The sequence below is a fragment of the Anomalospiza imberbis genome, chromosome 6 (genome assembly GCF_031753505.1).
Source record: "Anomalospiza imberbis isolate Cuckoo-Finch-1a 21T00152 chromosome 6, ASM3175350v1, whole genome shotgun sequence".
Taxonomy (NCBI): domain Eukaryota; kingdom Metazoa; phylum Chordata; class Aves; order Passeriformes; family Viduidae; genus Anomalospiza; species Anomalospiza imberbis.
Window position 1 is genome coordinate 55,878,714 of NC_089686.1, and position 22,175 is coordinate 55,900,888.

Below are 22,175 nucleotides of genomic sequence, written 5' to 3' on the forward strand. Positions count from 1 at the left end.
AAGGCTGCTGGTGTTGGTTTGGCACAGGAGTGCCTGTCCCTCTGCCCTGTCTGGTGACTGCTGCATGTGAGGCCTGACCTCTGGATTAATGTGCTCTGGTGTGTTCCCGTGTGCCTTCAGCCTGTTGGGGGGCTTTGGGATGGCAGTGGGTGCAGTGTGATTCTCCTGTTTCCCTTTGCCTGTGGAGGAAGCAACTTTTCCCTGTGAGAAATACTGCTTCCTTGTGATGGCCTGTGCAAGGAGGGGTGAGATGAGTTGGCTCTGCTGGGTGTGGGGGCAAACCAGTGACTAAGGAGCACAAGCTGCCAGGCGTGGTGCCAGGATGGGCCAACCCTTAGCCAGGGTGCCCGTCACCTTTGCTTTTGTCTGCTCTTCCCAGCAGCTGCTGGTCGGTGGTTGGCAGTGGGACATATGCCATAGGTCCAAGTATGGACCTTGGACTGAGGTGGGAACAACTGGTCCCTGATGCCCAGCCCTCCACACCGGCTCCTGCTGCCTTGAGGGAGATGTGCTGACAGGAGTGGTGGGTGCCCAGGAACTTGTGCCAGTGTCCCTAACCTCATGCTGCAGGTGCGTGGTGACTTTGCACTGCAGAGCTCTTACCCACTGCAAGAATGCTTTTGTGCCAGTGCCGGCCTGAGGACCTGAGCCAGGCTTACCCCGTGTTTGATTTTACCAGGTCTGTGCCCAGAGGTTTGTGCTGATGGGACAGGGAATTTCTGCTGTGGTACCAGTCTTGGTGGGGTGCTTGTCCAGGTGTGCCTAGCTTTCCAGCACAAACAGGGAAGGGTCCAGGCAAATTGGAGTAAGGGCCAAGCCCTGGGAAGAGCTCTCCCGTAGCCTGACCAGGGTGGTGGTGCTCTGGAAACATCTGCAGCTCCAGGACTTGTATGAGGTGGCCCTGCATGGGCTGGGGTTGGTGGCTGCAATGTGCTGGGCTCCTGTGTGTGAGGGCAGGAGCTGTTCCCGTGCCTCTATCCTGGCCCTGACTGCTCCTGTTCCTCTGGGCGTTGGCCCTGGTCACAACAAATGCTGCTCAAAGTTCACTGGCCCTCCTGGGCACACCTGAGCTGTACCTGCCACTGCTGGGTCCCCGAGGGCTGGGCTGTGGGCACCAGGCATGGGAAGAAAGCAGCCAGAGCGTGCAGGAGTGGGCAATGGGAGGGCAGCTCTCTCTTCTCCCCTTGTCTCACACAGCTTTTGCAACTGTGAAAGCACCTCCTGCACAGGAGAGTGGTTACCTGGGGGAGGGAGCAAGGTGGCTCCATGTGTGAAAGTTGGATGGCCTTGGACTGGATGAATATGGGGAACTGGTTCCCGCCCATCCAGAAGGAGGAAGGCGTCTCACTGTCCCCAGACAATCCCTTTTCCTCTCACCCCCATCTCGTGTGGCGCTGGGGCTGGTCTGTTCCGAGAAGAGCCTCTGGCTCGCTCAGCTGCTTCCCGGTGCTCCCGGACCTGGACCCGGTCCCGGCCCACTCGGAAAGGGGAGGCGGTGGTGCTGGGCTGCATGTGGGTATCTGCTGTGGGTGGGAGGGAGTGCGTGGAACCGCAAAGACGAGTTTTTCCGACCTGGAAGGGTGGGTCACCGGGGGTGTTTGCATGCTGCTGGCAGGCCCCTTGCCCAGTGGAGTAACACATTCCTGCGAGCGTGTTGCTGCATGCAGGCTGCTGCTTGCCATGCTTGGCTTGGCTGCGGGCAGGCTGGCTTGCTTCAGGGGGAGAGATGTTGTCCCCCTCCTGCTCACTGGGGTCTGAGGGGGAGGAGGTGAAGAGCCCAAGTTGTTTCTGGGAGAAATCCTCTCTGATGTGGGGAGACTGCCTTCTCCAGGTTGGCTTTGTGCCATCCTTACTCTCTTTTCTTTTTTGCCTGCTTTTACCTCCAGAACACACTGGTGTAGCAGAGCCACCTGCTCTCCCCTGATCTCTGCCCAGGGTCTGTCCCCAGCAGCTGGCTGTGCTGGAAAACCACTCGCTTCCCTTCTCCATTCTCCTTTCAGCAGCAAGAGGAGCCGCCCTGTGAAGGGCAGGTGGATGGGCCTGCAGAGCAAAGCTCTGGCAGCAATGAGAGCTCTGAGAGGACTCATTCCTGGCTTCCCAGGGATGCTCTGTCCTGCCTTCAGGAGCCTTGGCAGCCCCACAGTGTCAGGGAGCTCCGAGGGAGTTGTGCAGACAAGGAGATGAGGTGTATGAGGGAGGCTGGAGAGCTGGCTTAGGGGGCACTTGTTGTGCTGGGGTTGTGGTGTTGGTGCTGCTGTAGCTCTACAGGTAACCAACCCATCTCTGGGGCATGGCAGGCACAGCCAGAGCCTCATGGGGTTGGAAAACATCTGCCACCCTCTTGTCATAGGGTGTTCCCAGCCCTGGACAGGAATGTGATAGCGCTATGGGTGAAGAGCCCTTGGATGTGTTCCCTGGAGGCAGATTGCTTCCAGCAAGCTGGAAGGCCGGGCATCTGGTCTCCTAGGTGAGCCGTGCTGACATCCCGGCTGGCACAGCTGGCTGAGGCTGGGCTGGTGGTGGTGCCCGTGCCTGACATTCCCAGCAGGGTTCCAGATCGTCTGCATGCAGGCCAGGGGCAGTGGGGAGTGGCCCTTGGCAGGACGTCGTGTTTAGAAACTTGCAGGAAAGGGAAGCCACGATGTCATCTCCTGTCTGACTAGGAAGCACAGGTTTCCTTCCCTTCGGCTTGCACAGGGGCCTGGGAAGGTGCTTCTCAGTGAGAGAGTTGGGGGTGCAAGCAGTTTGAGCAGGGGGCTGGGTAGGATGGAGCCCTGCTGGCCCACTGTCCTGTTTGTCCCTTGCTTCTCTGTGTGAACGCTGGCTCCTGCTAGCCTGTGTGCGCACCTTGTGGGGCCTTGGAGCGCTCTGGGGGACTTGCTGTCCCCCTGCGGCAGCACCCCCTTTCCCCACCTCCAGCCGTGATTCACTCCCTGGCTCCTGCCTGATGCTTCTCCAGTGGCTTTCCTTCACCCATTCATTACTGCTCTTGGCAGGGCCCTCGGAGCCATCTCCAGCAGACGCACGCGTGCAATTAGAGAGCCGGGCACCTGATGAGGTCATGCCGAGCGAGCGGAGCCAGAGCCGGGGCGTTCAGCCCAGCCCCGCGTGGTTTGTGCTCTGACTCAGCCCGTGGCCGCCCTACCTGCTCGGGGAGTCCGGGCTGGCTGGGGCCAGGGGGTCCCACTCCTGGGCCGCTCCCTCAGGCCGGCCGGCTTGTCTTAATCTCGGCAATTCCCTCCTGGCCACTCCCTCCCCAAATGCTACTTCACCTGTTTGCTCAGTGTGGGGAGGGGAGGGTGTCTCCTCTGGAAGAGGGAAGGGTGCCCTGTCTGTCTCAGGGGTGCCTGGGTGCCCTCTGGGTAGGAAGACCCCACGTGCGGTTGCTGAGAAGGCTGGGGGGCTCCATCTCCTACCCTTCTCCCCACTCCTGGTCCCGGTTCCATGGTGACTTGCTGGAAAGGCAGATAGTGCTGACAGTCCCCAGTGGTGCAGGTCCTGTGCTGGTGCCAGTGAGATTCCCCTGTGCTTCCAGGCCTTGCTCCTTTATCCACTGGTTGGAGCAGGGCCTGGAAGCCAGGACCTGGCTGGGGCTGCAGGTGCAGGACAGGAAATGATCTCAAGTGACTTCCTTGGGAAGAGGGCTGTGGAAGGGCTCTGGGACGGGTCCCAAATCCATGTGTTTGGGTGCTGGGCTGGCACAGGTAGCTTCAGATGCTTGCACCTGTGGCCTGATGAAGGGAGGCTGCCCCTAATCCTGCTGCAAATGCTGCCCACCAGACTGCCGCCTCTCTGCTTGGGCACAGCCAGCAGCACTTGTGAGCTCTGGAGTAGCTCATGTGCCCCTGGGATGGGGCGGCAGAGAGAGCAGTTTCCCCCATCTGCCCTGCCCTCGGCTTGGGCAGGCAGCCTCAGGTCTCACTGAGGGGACTTTGCTCCCTGGACTCTGCCAATATGGCCCTTATCGCTGGTGTGTTTGTTTTCCCTGCGGGAGAGAGGCAGCTGAATGGGAAAGTTGAGCCTAGCAGAGGGTGGGGGGACGGGTGAAGGGCAGGGACATTGGCGTGGCTGGAGCCTGGGGGGCCGCGTTGACCTTCAGCTCAGCGCCGGCGTCCACTGAGCCTTGTGGCCGTGGGGACAGCTCATGTCCCCCTTCGAGGTGGCCACCGTTCCTTGGGTGGAGCAGGGGGCTGCCCTGCAGTCCCCCCTGCTCACCTGCTCACCTCGGGCCGCCGTGGCTGAGCCGGGGGCTGCTGCCTCCCCCTGCCCGGGAGCTGCTGGGGTGAAGCAGGAGCCCGCTGGCCCTCCGGAGCGTGGCCTGCCCCGGGAATGCTCTGGCCCCATTCCCAGAATCCGGCGCTGGGTGTTTGTTTGCTGCTGCGCCCCCGAGGTCTGGTGCTACTGTGACAGGAAGCGGGGACGCCGGGGGGAGGGAGGCCGGCCGCCGGCTGGGGATGTGCCTGTGAAATCCCTTTGTCCCTGCCGAGCGCTCAGCTGCGAATTCCCACAGCGAGGAGAGAGCCGCCTTTGTGCTGCTGCAGCGCTCCCGACATGTGAATCTCCTGGGCCTCGGGGTGTGAGCCGTGGGGCTGGTGCAGAGGGGTGGCAGGGACCTGCTTGCTACTGTCCCCAGGGTGGGGACCCTCGCAGCAGTGTCCGGTGGCAGCAGGGCTGCTGAGGTGACCGTGGGCAGTGGGGTGCAGCAGGATGTTGCTGGCAGGAAGGCTCCAGCCCTGCGGCCGTCCCGCTTGGGGGCTGCGGGTGGACGGAGTCTCTGCCTGGAGCCCAGCGGCTTGGCTGCGCTCCTGCGGCCCTCTCCTCCCTGCAAATGCCGAGGGAAGCTCATCTCCCTTCCTCTCGCCATGGTGCTCCATCCAGCCGGTGCAGAGGGTCGGCAGCTTCCCGGCTCTCCTGGAGGGAAGGACCTCCTGGTATGCTGTGTCCTGGCTGTGCTCAGAGAGGGGCGAGTGGCCCCCGGCGTGCCTAGGGGGACAGCTGCCCCGCCGCCGCAGGATTGCTGGCATTCCAGCAGAACAATCCCAGTTCTCCACAGCCGACCGTGCACTGCTCCGTGCTCTGCTGCCGCACTCTGCGCCCTGCTGCCACCCGGTCCGGTGACCTCAGCGCAGCCAGGGACAGATCCCCAGGGGATTGCCCGTGTTTCACAACTGTCGGCTGTGTCCGGACCCGTCCTGCAGACCCGATGGGTATCTCCATTCTCGGCCCCCTGCCCTGGCTGAGAGAACGACCCACGCTCCTGCTTCCTCCCCTCCAGCCCCACCCTGTCCTTATCGCTCCCTCCTCATCCTGTTCCCTGGCTGCCGGCCCGCTCCCTTATAAGGTGCGATCTGCGCCCGGCTTGCATCTCCAGGTGACTCCCCTCTGCTGAGGGAGGCTTTCCCAACCCATCCCGGCTACGTGGCCATCATCCCTGGCACTGGGGGCGGCAGGTGAGGTAGGCCAGGTGGCGATCCCCGCTGCCAGTCCAACCAGTTGGGTGTGAAGGGCGGAGGAGTTGCGGCTCCCTGCCTGTCCCTGCCCGCGGTGCCGCTCCTGGGTGTTCACCCGCCGGGCTCCTGCCGTGACCGGCACCTGGGGCGCAGCTCCCCCCGGGGAAGGTGGGGCTGGGCTGGAGCAGGCAGGCGCCCAAGGCGGTGTCCAACCTGCTGCCAGAGCAGCCTTTTCCTGGCCACCTGACAGCCTGCCCAAAGTCCACTGTGCGCTGTGATCTGCCAGCCAGAAGAGCCCTCCTGGGGACCAGGGAGGCAGCTGGAGCCCAGGGCAGGAGGTGGGGAAACCTCTCCCCTGATGTAGGCCCTGGCAGGGCCAGGGTAGGCTGGGGAGTGGGAGCAAGGGGCCTCGCACAACCTGGCAGCAAAGATGTGTCAGCCTGGGCAGGGGTCCCTCAAGCGTGGGCTCCTCTGAAGTGATGGCTGTGGGCACCTTCCTCCCTCTGGGGTTGGGAGAGAAACAGCCAAAACTCTACTTCACTTGCACAGGGATATGGGATCTACTGCCCACCATCAGCTGTCCTGCTTCCCCCCATGGCCTGAGGGCCATGGGTGTTCTGAGCTGGACACAGGAGCAGGTGAGCCTGGGCCTGTGGTCTTCCCTCGCATGCCCTGCTGCTTCAGCCAGGCTGAGGTCTAAGGGTTGATGTGTGAGCCTGGACCCTGTGCTTGGCATGGGGAAAGATGCCAAGGATGCTGGCTCATTTATTTTTTAGGTAATTGAGACTGACCAGAAGCCTGTGGTGAATTAGCAGCAGGGCTGTAAGCCTGTGCAGAGCAAGTGCACTGCGAGCGCTCGGACAATTGCAGGCTTGAATTATTGATGGAGTTTCTGTTTTTCCTAAGTGCATCATGATAGGCAGCTGGAACCAGGAGAATTCTTTTCTCTCTTTCTCGAGGATGGGATCTGGTGCTGAGAGCTTTCAGAGAGTGGGCAGCCAGCTGGCTCTCCTCAGGCCTTCGGGCTGAGTGAGAATGGCCAGTTACTGGAGTGGAGTTGGGGACTGTTGCAGAATTCCTCAGGAAGCACATCCCTCTTTGTCAGGCTGGCAGGTGGGTCTGGCCCAGGAGCCCCACAGGGGCTCAGCCAGCCTGGATGAGGGACTGTCTCCATCCTGACTCTGGAGCTGGAGAAGGGCTTTTCTCATGCTTCACGGTGTGGGGGGCTGCCAAGGGTGTCTGGCCGTGGTGACAAACCTTGCCGTGTGCTGGACAGGTGTCTGGGGTTCACAAACAAGCAGTGAAGCTGTGTGAAGGGCTGGGACGTGGCAGACAGAGCTGATGCAGCTCTGTTCCCCCTCCCTGGTGGCAGCAGGATGATGGCAGTGTGCACCTGGTGTGTCCCTTAGCAGGGTGCTGGGGCAGGGATGATGTGGCAGAGGAGATTCTGACTTTGTAGGTGCTTGGGTTGGACTTTGCCCAAAGTGTTCCGTGCTGAGGCAGCAGCCTTAGCCCCAGGGATGCCAAGGCCTTTGGGTGATGGCTCTCCAGGGACTCAGGGCTGGAGCAGGTTGTTGGAAGAATCCACGTAGAGGACAGTGCCAGAGATCCCCTGTGCTGCAGCGGTGCTGCCTGTCAAGCCTCCAGCCTGAGTCTTACCTGCCGGTTCTTGTCCATTTTCCCTGGCCTGTGGAGTACAATTCCCCATGGGCTGGCTCCGTCTGGGCCCTGGGGTTAACCTTTCCATGGCAGACTCCAGAAAAACACTCCTGGTTGGGAGCCTTCAAGGCCTGGACTCCATCCTCTGGCAGAGGAGAGTGCAGGTGAACTCTAGGTGGGTATGTCTGTGGTTTGGCCCTGGAAATTTATTTTTCCAGGCAAAGGATTTATTCTGTGGGAAGGCACTTCTGCTGGAGAAGCTGGGGTGAGAGGTTTTGGAAGAACCTGCCGTGTCACAGCTGGCTGCAGCAGAAGAGCTGTGGAGGGCTCAGGGTTTGGGGTGCCTGTCTGACTGTATCCAAGCCTTTACCCAGATGGGAAGATCGTGGTGGGGAAGTTCCATGCACACAGGTGGGCTGGCAGCTGCTTCCTGGCCAGCAAGGGGGCTCTACTCCCCAGGCTCTGTGACATCTCTCCAGTGGACCCGCTCTGCCTTTGGGACCTGTGGGCACAGCACAGGGTGAGGTTGGTGCCAGGGAGTTGGGAGATAAGGCCAGGGGGATTCAGGTGTGAAACTTCCAGCGTCGTTGCATTGTTTCCTGGGGTCCCCTCGTACTGCTTGCTGGGGGGACAGAGAGAATTCTGCTCCTGGGGTGAAGCTGCTCAGGGTGTGCTTTGTCCTTAGGCTTTTCGGTTTGCCCTGAACTGAGCCAGCTGAAATATTTTTGGCTTGCTGGGGTTTTTAAGTAACGGGTGTGTCAGCAAGTGCCTCTCTCATGATGAAAAGGCTTTCATGAGCCATCCTCAGAGCCGGTCAGGGTCTGGCTCTGGAAGAATGCTCTGTAGTTGGATCTTCAGAGGCTGGGGGGGAGGAGGAGGGGAATGGGCGCAAAGCGATCCCTGGAATTTCACCCTTGCGGGTTCCTGTGTTCTTGGCTTTGCACTGTCACGAGCAGCTCACTGGCTGGAGGGAGCAGAATGCAGAACTGAGGCTCTCCCCTTCCTGCCCTCCCCGTCTCATTCCAGAGATGGCCACTGAGCGCTGCAGATGGCATTGGGATGTGTCAAGGGGCCATATCCCTGAATGTGGGGCAAGTTCCTCACAGCTGGGGGGTGTAGGGCCAAGTGTGGGGTTTATGTGCCAAACCCAGGGAATGGCCACGCTCCAGCCACGCTCCGGTGCTGGCTGTGTCTGAGGAGACAGCTCTTGCTGACCTCTCTGGACCTGGCACTGCCCCTCTGTAATTACATCTGTAATCCCAGATCCATGACGACAATGGCTGGAACGAGGGCAGAGGGAGCTGGTCTGTCCTGGTGGTGGAAGAAAACTGGGAGAGACCCCGTTCTGCTGGCACTTCTTGCCCATCATGGAGCTGTGTCCAGTGCTCAGGGCAGGAATGACAACTGCGTAGGCAGTGCAGCACTGAGTCTCTCTGTTTAACATGGCCTGATCCTGCTGGGAGACCCTCAGGTGGCCCCTCCTTGAGCATCCACTGGAGCCGGAGGGTGCGGGACCTGTTGTGTTCCTTCCCCTGCTGTTGTGTTTACTCCCTGTGGAAGGGACGGGAAGGAAACAGCCTCACAGCTGCTCTGGCCCCTTATCTGGGGCCCTAACAGCCCTGCAAGTTTCATTGTTAGCGTCCATGTTTCCCAGCCCCATTCCCAGGGAACGTGCAGAGGTGGGGATTTGGGGCTGGGGTGTCCCTGTGGACTGTGTGGGCCCTGCCTGGCAGACACGTTGGGACCAAGGAAATCTTCTGGGGCTCCTGTACCTCCTGTCCATGCTTCCCACAGATCCAGACCCTGCTAGTCTACATTTGCTGCAGGCATGATCCTCTTCATAAGACCAGACTAGCTAAGTCTCTCCTTGCACTCAGGGAGCTGCCTCTTCCCTCCTGTGCCCTAAAAATCTGCCTCTTCTGCATTGGGACGTTTGAGGGCTGGCCAGGGAGCACAGCTGCTTTGACAAGACCGTGTTGTGGAGGATCGCTTCTCCACAGTTCCTCTCTTTTAAAGGGTTTGCTGAAATACCACTCTGGAAACAAATCCTAACAAGCCAGGGGGACTGCTGGCTGGGATTTTGGATGCTGCAGTTGCATAGGGTGTCTGGGGGGGTAGGACTGCTCTGTGTCCTGCTGGACAAGACTGGGATGTGGCAAGGATCTGCTCCCCTTCCATCAGGGAGTCCTGGGAAGGCTGGGGATCTGTGCCCTTGCTTTAAGTGGGTGGTGGCCCACCAGAGACAGGGAGTGTTACTCACAGATGAGAGTTGGGATGTATCAGCACCGTTCTGGGAGGCACCAACCCTCTCCTTTGGAGAATCCTGCAAATCCACAGGGCAGGGGAGCAGCAAGGGTCAGAGCCATCCCTGCATTTCCATACAAGGCTCGGGGAGCCAATCTGTTGGAAAAACCTCAGAGAGTACCTGTTGCAAGGTGGGAGGGGTGGAAAGCTGCATGCATGAGCCAGGAGTTATGTCTAGGAGCTTCCAAAAGCTTGCTTGGGCTCCGGAGGGTGGTGGGCTGCGTTCTCCCTGGGGTGGGTGTGCCACAGCTCCTTCTCCTGCTTGGCACCACGTGGGCACGAGTATAGCAACTGGATTTTTTTATTGATGAAGGCAGATGACAGAGTGGCAGTGACCAGATGGTGGAACATGCTGTGGGCGCCCTCCAAAGCACTTGGAAAACATCCACCCTGCATGGCTGGGCTCCGTTGCGGCGGTGCCACCATGGCTGACACGTACCCTCTGCCTGTACCAGAGGGCGGCTTTGGGGAGCAGAGCCACAGGAGGAGTGGGGAGGGGTTTGACAGATCAGAAGACTTTACTGAGCAGCTGTGCAGCAGCATGTGCTGCAGGATGGGGCTGCAGGAGGTGGTGGGAGCAGGGATGCTGTCTGTGCGAGCTCTCAGCCCCGGGTCGTCCTTATCGGCCCTCTGGGGCGGTGGCACCGGGGAGTGGAGTGGGCAGAGCCGCTGTCGGAGACCGTGGGAAAGCAGCCTCTGTGCTGCCTGCCCGGCTCGAGCGAGTCCCCACATGCCTGCCATGACTGCACAGCTTTGGGAAAACCTCTCGGGCTTGCAGGGACTCGGCGGGGCTGTGCGGGAGGGGTGGAGGCTGAGCCCTGGCCGCTCCTCTCCGCCTCTGCCGTTTCTCCCGTCGGTGGGAACAGTGAGGGCTGCTGGAGTCTCCGTGGAGCTTGGGGGGCTGCTGTGGGAGCAGCACCGCGTTTGTCACCCCACCGGCCCTTCCAGACCCATCCCTCAGAGGGGAGGGGGTGGGACAGAGGCGCCCGTTTCCCAGTTCCGTGCCCGCCCTACCTCCTGTCTAGGGCTTCTTGTGTGTGATTTTGACCTGCTCCCGCTGTCCCTGCAGCTCTCTTCCCTCCTGCTTCCTCACTGTGGTGGCTGGGCTGTTTCTCCCATGACTCTCTTCGTCTAGACCTGGCTGTCCCGTGCCTTTGCCAATCAAACCTGAGCTTCCTCCTCTGACAGGTCTGTATGGAAGAATATTGCCTTTCTGTACCAAAATGTTGATTGTGGCTCACTTGCTGTTCTCCTTTGGGCGGGGGTGTTGGAGGGGTCCAGGCTGAAGCCCATTCCCAGGTCTGTGGGCTGAGGATCCTTGGAGGGAGAGCCCTAGTGAATACCTGGAGGGTGGTGAGTTTTGGCAGCAGTCAGAGGGGCTCATGTGATCCCCCTAAAGGATTCATTCCATCCTCTTTCCTGGCTAGGAAGGAGCTGTGGAGCCAGGGCTGTCTCCCCATCTGTTACCGTACTAGGGAGGAGGGAGCAGATAAGTGGCATGGCCCTCTCCCTCCGCCCTGCCCTGGAGGAAGCAGTAGGATTTGGGCCACTTCTTATTCTTCAGGAGTGTCCCCTGCCCCACCCCAGGGACATGCCCTCTCCTCCTGCACTGTCTGCCCCCAGCTTTTCCTTGCCCATGAGGTTTTCCCTCAGCCCACAGCAGCTCTTCTGAACCTGGATCAGCCCCAGCTGTTTGCTGTGCTGGGGGCTCCTTCCATTCCTACAGTGCCACTTTTCCAAGCTTTAATGCTGGGGCAGTTTGCATCTGAGTCCTGCTCCAGGACCCTCTTGCCAGCTCTCTGGTGATGGGTGGGAGCGGGTGTTAATGCCATAAGATTTTTTTTTTTTCCTGTTCTGAAAATCTGTCTTAATGAAATCAGTCTCTTTTGACCGCTCTTCTCTCCTCCTTTCCTCCCCCAAAATCATGCGCAGTGAAGAGAGGGGCTCCTGCCCTTCTGGCTCATTTTTCCCACCCTCACCTTGACACCAAGCCGCCTCTGCTTGTGCCTCCCCGTGCCCCCCGCCCTGCCCACCCTGGGCACCCGTCACCCATGGACGACTCGGAAGTGGAGTCGACCGCCAGCATCCTTGCCTCTGTCAAGGAGCAGGAGGCACAGTTCGAGAAGCTGACCCGGGCCCTGGAGGAGGAACGGCGCCATGTCTCAGCCCAGCTGGAGCGAGTCCGGGTCTCCCCACAGGACGCCGGCCCGGGCTTGGCCAACGGCACGCTCACCCGGCGGCACCAGGTAAAACACCCCCTTGGCAGAGGGGCGTGCACAGGCTCCTGGAGCCCCCTGAGCTGCCTCCCCTCGTCCCTCCTTGGATACGGGAGGTGGAGGAGGGCCCGGCTGTTCTTGTGGCACTGGTGTACTGGAGTTGGTCTGGGGGTGTGCGGACCTCCCTTGGCAGACAGGCTTCAGGAGAGGAGGTGCCAGTCTGGAGGGTCTTGCTGCCAGGTTGGCTCTGCTCTGGTTTTGGGAAGGTCAGAGGTTGGCTGTTCTCAGTTCCAGGGCATCTCTGCTCCCCATCCCGCTGGGCTGCTTGGAGGGCAGCTGAAATGCTGAGGTTGGGGTGTGTGTCTCCCTCTGTGTGTGACAAAGGGCAAATCCCTGGAGTCTGTCTGTCCCCACATGGCCAAACCAGGGCTGGGAGAGATCTTCTCTACAGGGCTGGAAATGTGGTTTCATCTGCCTTGGCTTGAGGCGCCTCCTCACTTTCTCAGGCTCAGTCTCGGAGAGGGATGCTCGGAGGGCTGGTGCGTGGAGCCAGGTGCCTTTCTGTCTGTGGAAGGTGGTGGTCCCAGGAGGGATCTGTGGGGCAGGGCAGCGTGGACAAAGGAAGAGTTCAAGTGTCAAACAGCAGCACCATGTGACTGGCCACCGTGCGGTTCTCTCAGGCCCGGGGGGGCCTCTGGGGTCACCGGTGACTCCTGTGTCAGATGTGGAACGTGTCCAGGGCCCTGCCAGGGAGCAGGGAAGGGTCGTGGCCATTCCATCTGAAGTGTGCGGGAGAGCTGGGGTGTCGGGGTGTCTCCTCCGACTCTTGCCCAGGCTGACCTAGAGGAGATTTGCTGCATGTGGCACAGACCCCTGAGGAGGGTGTTCCTCTGCTGGGGGCTCCCGTGGGGTGCATGGTGGGTGTCTCTGTCAGGTGCATGAGATGGGCTGCTCAGGGCCCTGCAGGGAAGTGAGGATGGGTACGTGGGAAATGAGTGTAGTAACGGGCCTGCTGCCCTGCTGTGTTTCAGAACGGACGTTTCCTGGGCGATGCTGACCTGGAAAGGCAGAAATATTCAGATCTGAAGCTCAACGGGCCACAGGTAGGGGGAGCTCAGCCCTCTGGCTGTGGGCAGGCTGCTTGCTGTGGGAGGGTGCAGGACAGTGCCCCAGTGTCCCCATTCCAACTGGGAGGGGGTGATTTGGGCTCCTCGTGTGGCCACCCTGGCTCTAAGGTACATTCTTCCAAAAGGTATCAGGGCTCCCAGTGAAGAAAGATCTCTCATCCGGCTGACACCAGGAAGGCACAGATTGGTGACAGGGCCTGACTGCCTGTCGCTTTCTCCCCTCAGGACCACAGCCACCTCTTGTACAGCACAATCCCCAGGATGCAGGACCCGGGCCAGATCGTGGAGGAGACGTACACCATGGAGGAGGACCCAGAAGGGGCCATGTCGGTCGTGTCTGTGGAGACATCAGATGATGGGACAACTCGGCGTACAGAGACCACGGTACGGGCCTGGGGACATCGTGGAGGGACAGGGAGTAGTGGTGAGGGACCCTGGTGGCTGGGTGCTCTGCCATGAGCTGAAACAGGGCGTGAAATGGACCTGAAGTAAAATGCTGGGCCGGAAGGGGAATCCGGGAACGCAGGGACATGATGGGGTTCCTGATGTGAGCATGCCCTGCACGTGTGTCACCCCTTCCAGGTGAAGAAAGTGGTGAAGACTGTGACCACCCGGACGGTGCAGCAGGTGCCGGTGGGGCCTGATGGGCTGCCTTTGGAAACGTCCCCCGTCACCAGCAACTACGTCCAGACCATGGACAGGAACTTCCGCAAGAACGGCAACGGGGGCCCCGGCAGCTACCTGGGCCAGGCGGGCACGGCCACCCTCCCTCGCAACTACCACTACCCCGATGGCTACGGCCGCCCCTACGAGGACGGGTACCCGGGCAGCGACCACAGCTACGGCAGCCTGTCCCGCGTCACCCGCATCGACGAGCGCTACCGCCCCTCCATGGACACCTACCGGGCCCCCAGCCGCCAGGACATCTACGGCCCCCAGCCCCAGGTGCGTGTTGGGGGCAGCAACATGGACCTCAACCATTTCCACCCCGAACCCTACGGCCTGGAGGATGACCAGCGCAGTGTGGGCTTTGAAGATGTGGACTACGGGCTCATGTCTGACTATGGCACGGCCAGGAGGGCAGGCACCCCATCCGATGCTCGGCGGCGGCTCAGGTACGTTGCAGGAGTCTCTGGGGTGCTCTGGGGTCCCTTGAACTTTACCATCCTTGGAGGAGGGAAGGACCATGGACACACCACTTTGAGCTGAGTCACATGCGGCTCACATGGGAGAAAACTTGCATCCGCTTCTAATTGTCTGCTTAATTGGTGGTTAAACCTGGGTGCTAATTGAGCCGGTTGTCCTCTAGCCAGGAGTTCCAGTGGGCAGCTGGATGTAGCTCCAGGCCCTTCCCTCTGTGCCACCAGGGCTGTGTGTGCCCAGTGTGGCATATCCCTCTGGGAGCGGTGCCTGTGTGGGTTGTGTGTTGGGAGCAGCTGCAGTTCCATCACTGTGCTCTTCCCTGAGCCAAGAGCAGCCCCGGGAAGGGGAGCTTAGCCCAGGCTGGGGTGAGCAGGGCTCAGCCTCAGCCGGAGCTCGTTCCTGCACAGCCGGACCCTGCTGCAGGGCAGGGCAGGGCGGGAGAAGCTGCTCAACCTGTTTGGCAGCAGCGGCAGCTTCTCCCCCTTGTGTGTCTGTGGTGATGGCGGCTCCTCCAGCTTGCTGGGCTACGCTGCCCTCAGAGGGCAGAGCAGGGTCCTGGTGGTCTTTCCTGCCCTGCCAGGCATTCAGGATGTCACCTGCCTGAGGCCATGACTCCTGCCCGTTAGTCTCTTGTGCCAGCTGTCCCTGCACAAGCGCTGCTTCCTGCTTTGCTTCTGGCTGGGCTGTCAGCAGGGCTTTGGGCAGGTGCTGGGGGATGGCTCTGAGGGTGGTGAGGTAGCAGTGGAGCAAGGGGCTGAGGCAGGGTCCTGGAGATGGAGAATGGATTTTGCCAGCACCTCCTGAGTGGGCCCAGACAGACAGGTAAGGCTCAGCACAGGCGGCCTAAGATTCTGGGATGTAAAACAGAGGCAACAGGGAGAGACCTGGGGGAAAGGAGGCTCTTGCCAGTCCCTGTGGAGATCTGCCCAATCCAGGTTCATGCTATAATCCATGGTAGCTCCTGGCTGCCGAAGGGACTGAAGGAGCAGCCTTGTCTGTCCTTGTGGCTGGTGCCAGCACAAGTGCTTCTGGGCTGTGGTGAACCAGTTGGGGCAGTTGCTCACCCAAATGGATTTGCTCAGCCTCCTTGCTTTGTGCAGCTTGTGCCAGCTGGAGGAGGGCAGGCAGGGCTGCTCCAGGCTTCTCCCTCCTTGGGCAGCCCAGGTGTTGGCAGTTTTGAGCACATGGCCATCAGGTCTGGTACCTCAGGGAGCATCTTGGGCAGAAGGGGTTACACAAGTGTGTCCAACCCGTGGCTGCTTGTCCAGACAGAGACTCTGGCCTTGTGTACTTTCCCTGGGCTGTGTCCTGGGTGGCCTTTGAGACTGTGAGCCTTCTCTGCTGTGCAGGAAGGTGTCTGTGCTCCGGCTCCCCCACATTCTGGTGGAAGGGGGTTACAGGAGTCAAGTGCAGGAGCTGCAGCCAGGTGGGAGACTGGGGGATGTGGGTCACCTAGAGGGAGAAGGTCAGCTCTGTTGGAGTTGCAGGAATGGCTCAGGGTACGAAAGATGGATTGGTGGGCCCCTGAGCCAGCTCTCCCTCTCCCTGGGCAGAGCGATAAAGATCACAGCAATCTGTGGAATCCATGTGCTGTTGAACTTGGCTTGTCCCCCACCTTCTCAGTTACTGTCCACACTGGCTGCCCAGCTCACAGGAATGGGAACAGGGAGCGCAGCGGCCCCCGCCTCAGAGATGTTTGTCTTGAGCAGGAGCCTGGCTGTTAACGACTTCCTTTGGGGAGGCCGCTCGCCAGGCACGCGGAGCCGAAGGAGCGCCTCGAGCTGCGGGACCCTGTGCATGCTGGCTGCCACCGGCTGCGGAGAGCCCCGGCCCCTGCTCTGGGGCTCTTGTCAGAGCTCTCTCTCTGCAGGGAAGGGGGTCCTTCCCGTTCCCTGCCAGCTCCATCTTGCCTGGAGGGGATCTGGCACCACGGGAGGTGGGATCCAGCACCAGGGTGGGATGGGAGCTCCCTTTTGGGGAGTGCGAGTCTTGGCACAGGTGTGGGATCAGGTGCCAGCTGCTTTGGAAAGTGTCGGTGGCTGTGTCTCGCTCCAGCCTCGTGCTGCTGCTCCTCGGCACCTCTGAGCAGCCAGGCATGGGTCAAGTCCCCACTGGGACCTGCTGGAAGCCGGCCTGGCAGCGTGCCGCCGCACCACGGCAGTGCCACAGTGCCTGGGGTTTGTGTGACTGTGGAAGTGTCTCTAAAGCTGGTGGCTGGGGCAAATCCTGTACCAGAGGCTGTAGGAAGGGAAGTGATGGCAGCAGCAGGACCTTGCCACCATCCTTGTCAGGATACTCAGGGGCAGGAGCTGCCTGTGCCTGATCCAGGAGCTCCGGAGGTGGCTGAGCAGCCCCGGGAGCAGGTGTGAGCTGGAATGGAGGTACAAGCCTGTCCTTGGGTCTTGCTTGAATGTCCTCAGTGCCCTTGCACAGCAGGGATGACCGAGCTGTCCCCTCCCATCCCTTTCTGCTGGAAATCTACTGAATTCCTCTGCCTGGGTGGGGGAAGAATTATAGTGCTAGTGACTGCAAAAATGGGAGAATCTGGGATTTGAGAGGTGTATGTTCTGGGGGTGTGAAATGTTTGGCATGCGGGGCAGTAGTTACACTTTAATCTTCTATGTGCTTGTTTGGGCTCATTCCCAGTGCTGCCAGTCCGTGGGTGAACTGTTCCTGGCCAGGGCAGGGGTCTGGGACCACGGCTCTTCCCTGGGCCTGCCCTGGGAGCCATGAGGTTGATCCCTGAAGCCTGTGTGGCTCTTGGTGCCCAACTCGGCCTGTCCCAAGGGCAGCAGCACACCTTACCTGTGGGGCTGGCTCTTGCCTGTGTCCCAGGGCTGGCTCCTGCTTCTGCAGGGGTCAGAGACCAAGATCCAGCTTCATCCCTTCTGGTGGGCTGGAAGGGGCACTGCCTCCTCCAGGTCCAGGACTGTGCTCAGACGCCCTCTGCCCTCTCTCCTAGGAGTTATGAAGACATGCTGGTGGATGAAGTGGCCCCTGACCGGTACTACTGGGCCCCGCTGGCCCAGCACGAGCGGGGCAGCCTGGCCAGCCTGGACAGCCTGCGGAAAGGCGGCCCGGCCCCGGGGAACTGGCGCCAGCCGGAGCTGCCGGAGGTCATAGCCATGCTGAGCTTCCGGCTGGACGCCGTCAAGTCCAACGCAGCCGCCTACCTGCAGCACCTGTGCTACCGCAACGACAAGGTGAAGACGGAGGTGCGCCGGCTGAAGGGCATCCCCGTGCTCGTGGGGCTTCTGGATCACCCCAAGAAGGAGGTGCACTACGGCGCCTGTGGAGCTCTCAAGAACATCTCCTTCGGCAAGGACCAGGATAACAAGATCGCCATCAAGAACTGCGACGGCGTGCCCGCGCTGGTGCGCCTGCTGCGCAAGGCCCACGACATGGACCTCACCGAGGTCATCACAGGTAGTGCCTCCAGGGAGAGCAGGACAGGCTGGCCCCTGGGGTGGGGTCTGTGGTCACGGGCCAAGTGCTCACCTTCCACTTGTGGCATTGCAGGGACGCTGTGGAACCTGTCCTCGCACGACTCCATCAAGATGGCCATCGTGGATCACGCACTACATGCCCTGACCGATGAGGTGGTCATTCCCCGCTCCGGCTGGGAGCGGGAGCCCAACGAGGATTCCAAACCTCGCCATATAGAGTGGGAGTCGGTGCTCACCAACACCGCTGGCTGCCTTAGGTATGGATCGGGCAGAGCACTGGCCTGGGTTTGGGCTGCAACACTCCTTCTGGGCTGTTCCTGGCACCTCCAGAGGACTGTGGAACAGCTGCTCTCATAAGACAGCTGCTGGTGGTGCAGGCCTTGAGTCTTGGCGCATTTACCCTCAGTGGGGGGAGCTACGGGAGCTGTTTTCTCTCTTGAGCTGTGTGGGGTGTGGGCTGTCCCTCAGCTGTCTCTCCCATGAGGGTTCTCTCCTGCCTGCCAGGAATGTGAGCTCGGAGCGGAGCGAGGCCCGTCGGAAGCTGCGGGAATGTGACGGGTTGGTGGACGCCCTGATCTACATCATGCAGTCCGAGATTGGCCAGAAGGACTCGGACAGCAAGGTACCACAGCGGGACCGGTGTTGGGAAAGGGAGAGCCTGCGTGGGGTGCACCTGGCGCTCTTGGACCAGGAGGTGTCTGGCACTCAGCCTGCAGTTTGGGTTGGAATGTTGGCCCTCCAACAGGGGCCTGAGTGTGTCACTCATCCCCACACCACTGTCACCTGATTCAGGGTTCCTGGATCAGCCTGGATAAGGTCTTGGCTTGAATTTTCCTTGAGCTTTAAGCTGAAGGCTGGGCCAGGCCCTCGCTCACAGTCCTGGAGTACTCTGAGACCCTGTCTCTGAGTCAGACACTGATTCTCTCCCCAGCTGGTGGAGAACTGTGTGTGCCTGCTGAGGAACCTGTCCTACCAAGTCCACCGTGAGATCCCCCATGCCGAGCGCTACCAGGAGACGCCCCTTGTCCCCGCCAACAACGCTGGGCCCCACAATGCCAGCTGCTTCGGGGCCAAGAAGGGCAAAGGTTCGTGTGCCAGCACCAGCAGGGAAGGGAGGGAGGGGAACAGAGACGAGTGTTGAGGGTGGTCTGGGTGGTCTTTGTGCTCCTACTCAGGCATCTCCTGTGAAGCCTGAAGGGCAGCTTTCTCTGGAGGCGCAGTGGTCCCTGCTTCCCTTGCTCTGGGAGCTGTTGCTTGGCTTGCCCAAAGCGTTTGACACAAGCTGTGGTGGGTGTCTGTGGTGGCGGGATGGTGACGGATACATGTCCACTAATTCCACGCCTTCCCTTTTCTCCTGTGTTGCCCCTTCCCCTTCCCTTTGCTTTCTTGCCAAATGATCTGCCCCATGACGCTGTTGGCACTTCTCTCCTCCTGCCTCCCCTCTCTCCTGTCCTTCTCTCCGCCTCACCAATAGACGAGTGGTTCTCCAGAGGTGAGTGCGCTCTTGGTTTTACTTTTTCCATGGTTTAATTGGGTGCTTTCTCCAGCTCTCTTTGCCCCCCCTCCCCAGCTGGGCACATTCTGCCTGCAGTGTGGCTAATGCCCCCCATGTCCCTTCCTGTGACATGCTGGTCGCTTGGCTTCAGCTCGCCTCTGGGCTTGTTCCTGCAAGTGGCAAAGAGCTGTTGGGCTGAGGCCAGTGGGGAGAGGAGGAGTCTCACACCTCTCCACTTGCCCTTTGAAGGTAAAAAGCTCCCAGAAGACCCTGGTGCCGACACAGTGGATTTTCCCAAGAGAACAACTCCAGCCAAAGGTATGCTCCTTGAGTGATTATGCAGGGCTTGGGTGTTAGGGCAGCTTTTGCTACAGCAGCCCGGGAGACTAGTGAGCGAGAGGAGCTGTTTCCCACTGAAGTGAGCCTCTCAAATGGGCAGAAGTTGGGTTTGGAGCAGGAATGCCCAAGGCCCTGTTAAAATATGAGTTCTGCCAGTAGCTGTGTGGACCTTTCGCATGGATGAGGTCAATGCTGCCTTAGGACAGGCTTCCGAGGGAAATACTGCCCCAGAGGCTGAGGGACAGCACAGTGACACAGCCCTCTGTGGTGGTCTCAGACTTGCCAGTACAGTTGCCTTCTTGCCTGCTCTCCACTCCTGGGCATGAAGAACAGGCATGGTTTAAAGCTAAAATCTCCATCTTAAATTGTTCTGCAGCCATGAGGATGAGGAAGGGTCATTCTCAGAAGCCTCTGGGGACAAGTGTCTCACTGCATGTGAATCACAGCCTCTGACCAAGCAGTGGCTGGGGTTTCTGGTACCCTGGGGCAGCCTGGCCCTCTCTGTGCCAAGAATCTCACCCCCTGGGAGCCCGGGTAGAAGCTTCCAGCTTTGTCTACCCAGCAGTGCCCCTTTGGATTAGGCAAACACTAGCAAAGCCCTTGGATAAATCCATAAATCCTTCCTACCCATGTCCTCCTGGCAGGCTACGAGCTCCTCTTCCAGCCAGAAGTGGTGCGGATATACATCTCCCTCCTGAAGGAAAGCAAGACTCCAGCCATCCTGGAGGCTTCAGCAGGAGCCATCCAGAACCTGTGCGCTGGCAGCTGGACGGTGAGTGCCCACGGAGCTGCGGTGTGACAGGGCAGGGGAGCGGGGAACACCAGCCGCGGGGCTGGCAGCGGTGACAGCCCCGAGTGACGCCGTGGTCCTGTGCCTCCCCGCAGTATGGCCGGTACATCCGCTCAGCCCTGCGCCAGGAGAAGGGGCTCTCCGCCATCGCCGACCTCCTGACCCACGACAGCGAGCGCGTGGTGAAAGCGGCATCCGGGGCGCTGCGCAACCTGGCCGTGGACCTGCGCAACAAGGAGCTGATCGGTGAGGACGGCGCGCTCCCTATATCCACGCAGGCTGGGCAGGAGCTTCCTCCTTCTCGGCTCCTGGGGAAGTGTGTGGGGACAGCATCAGCCCAGCCTTTGCCCTCACTCGGAGCAGAGAGTGCTGAGCTCCACAGAGAGGGAGAGCAAAACACGTCATCTGTCAGTAGTTTTCCTTTCAGTCCTGTTCCCTGCTTGCTCAGGCCCAGCTCTTTATCCTTCCCAGGCAAACATGCCATCCCCAACCTAGTGAAGAACCTGCCTGGAGGCCAGCAGACCCCTGCCAAAAACCTCTCTGAGGACACAGTGGTGTCAATCCTCAACACCATCAATGAAGTGATTGTGGACAACCTCGAGGCGGCCAAAAAGCTCCGGGAAACGCAGGGGATTGAGAAGCTTGTGCTGATCAACAAATCTGGGTAGGCTCTGCTCAAAGGATGATACCGGGGTGGAGAGGGGCTTCACTTTCTCCGGGTTTCCAAACATCTCTTCCTTCACCTCTTTCTAGGAACCGCTCAGAGAGAGAAGTCCGGGCAGCCGCCCTCGTCTTGCAGACAGTCTGGGGCTATAAGGAGCTGCGGAAGCCCCTTGAGAAGGAAGGCTGGAAGAAGTCAGATTTCCAGGTGTGGGGATGCCCTGTGGTGGCCAGGGTGGTAGGTGGGATCCTGCAGCAGGGAGAAGGGTGTTCCTGGAGCTTGGCAGTACTGGCCTGCAGCTCTTTACCTTGCTGGTGGCACTGGGCACCCACAGGGGTGCTCTTTACCTTGCTGGTGGCACTGGGCACCCACAGGGGTGTCCCTGTGCTGTTTTTCAGCCAATGGCCAGCAGGAAGTCTCTGCTAGGAACTCTGTGAGGTGTCATGCCCTGTGTCCTACATGAGCACGAGGCAGGAATTTTGTCACACTAAGTGTCGCTGTGGCAGCGTTGAAGAACAGGGTTCTCCCAGGCTCAGTTTCCTTCCCAAAAGCAGGGACTGCCCTTGCTGCTGGAGGGCCAGGCACTGCCCCGGTCCAGGCAGGCCCCCCCATTCTGATGGGGGCGCAGTGGGGGCTTCAGCACCTTCTGAGTTACTTTGGGCCCTTTACTGTGGGGGGGTTCCTGGGTTTGTGCTGCTGCTGGAGGGCTGGAATGTGCTGATGAGGAAGGAACCTCTTGGCCCAGGATTTGAGTGGTCACTGTCTGTTGCTGTAGGTGAACCTGAGCAATGCCTCTCGGACCCAGGGAGGCAACTCCTTTGATGACAGCACCTTGCCTCTCATCGACAGGAACCAAAAAACAGGTATGTGCTTGCCTTCAGCACCTGTGCCTGCCATCATCCCTCTGCCTTTTGGGTACTCAGGGCAGCTGGCGTTTGTCCTCTCCCTTGCTCTTTAGCTTTGGCTTCCCTGGCAGCCACAGCTGCTCACACAGGGCCATTAGTATGGGCTTTGGGTGGCTTTTCTGGCCATCAGTTTGGGCCTTAGATGGCTTCTTGGGGCTGGCACTGTAGGTCCTGTGGTGTCCTTGGGTCACCGAGCTGCAGCTGGGCCTGGGTTCCCCCAGCTGGGGCAGGGAGCAGTTCCTCTGCGGCTCCTGGCAACAGGAACTGTTCCTCATGTGCTCTCCCGTGCTTGCAGACAAGAAATCCTCCCGGGAAGAGATCCAGATGAGCAACATGGGACCAGGTAGGAGAGGGACTCCCTCTGGGTATGTGGGGAGCAGGGCAGAGTTCACATCTTCTGCGGGGGTGGTGCAGCCCCCCATGGAGGTGACACGACTGACTGACTGTCCCCTCTTCTGCTCCAGACAACTATTCCACACTCAACGAGAGGGACCACAGCAGGACGCTGGACCGATCCGGTGACCTTGGAGAGATGGAGCCGGTGAAGGCAGCGCCGTTGATGGTGAGCAGCTCTCTTTAACTCGGGAACAGTGGGATGGGTGCAGGAAATGCCACATCACTGTCCTGACTGGCAGAGGAG

At 60.2% G+C, this 22,175-nt stretch overlaps 1 protein-coding gene and 1 long non-coding RNA gene across 10 annotated transcripts in view; one reads left to right on the forward strand and one right to left on the reverse strand.

Annotated features, from left to right (window-relative positions):
• The window catches only part of CTNND1 (catenin delta 1), a 28,902-nt gene that overhangs the window by 4,725 nt on the left and 2,002 nt on the right, over positions 1 to 22,175 (forward strand). For 4 of the 9 annotated variants that reach the window (XM_068194461.1, XM_068194462.1, XM_068194464.1 and 1 more), the window contains exons 1-17: positions 11,516 to 11,659; positions 12,661 to 12,732; positions 12,982 to 13,140; positions 13,339 to 13,871; positions 16,862 to 17,325; positions 17,419 to 17,602; positions 17,850 to 17,967; positions 18,277 to 18,430; positions 18,820 to 18,837; positions 19,090 to 19,158; positions 19,824 to 19,951; positions 20,065 to 20,215; positions 20,441 to 20,633; positions 20,723 to 20,837; positions 21,406 to 21,493; positions 21,831 to 21,878; positions 22,000 to 22,097. In XM_068194461.1, the coding sequence (XP_068050562.1) occupies positions 13,018 to 13,140; positions 13,339 to 13,871; positions 16,862 to 17,325; positions 17,419 to 17,602; positions 17,850 to 17,967; positions 18,277 to 18,430; positions 18,820 to 18,837; positions 19,090 to 19,158; positions 19,824 to 19,951; positions 20,065 to 20,215; positions 20,441 to 20,633; positions 20,723 to 20,837; positions 21,406 to 21,493; positions 21,831 to 21,878; positions 22,000 to 22,097 (2,484 nt within the window). In that variant the 5' untranslated portion in view covers positions 11,516 to 11,659; positions 12,661 to 12,732; positions 12,982 to 13,017. Of the gene's footprint in view, positions 1 to 10,482; positions 10,602 to 11,345; positions 11,660 to 12,660; positions 12,733 to 12,981; positions 13,141 to 13,338; positions 13,872 to 16,861; positions 17,326 to 17,418; positions 17,603 to 17,849; positions 17,968 to 18,276; positions 18,431 to 18,819; positions 18,838 to 19,089; positions 19,159 to 19,823; positions 19,952 to 20,064; positions 20,216 to 20,440; positions 20,634 to 20,722; positions 20,838 to 21,405; positions 21,494 to 21,830; positions 21,879 to 21,999; positions 22,098 to 22,175 lie in introns of those variants that run through there. The other 5 variants (XM_068194460.1, XM_068194459.1, XM_068194463.1 and 2 more) reach the window with 4 other exon arrangements.
• LOC137476319 (uncharacterized) lies at positions 20,494 to 21,104 on the reverse strand. Its single transcript, XR_011000313.1, has 2 exons — positions 20,978 to 21,104; positions 20,494 to 20,937 (listed from the first exon to the last, which is right to left on the reverse strand). It is a non-coding gene; the product is annotated as an uncharacterized lncRNA (long non-coding RNA).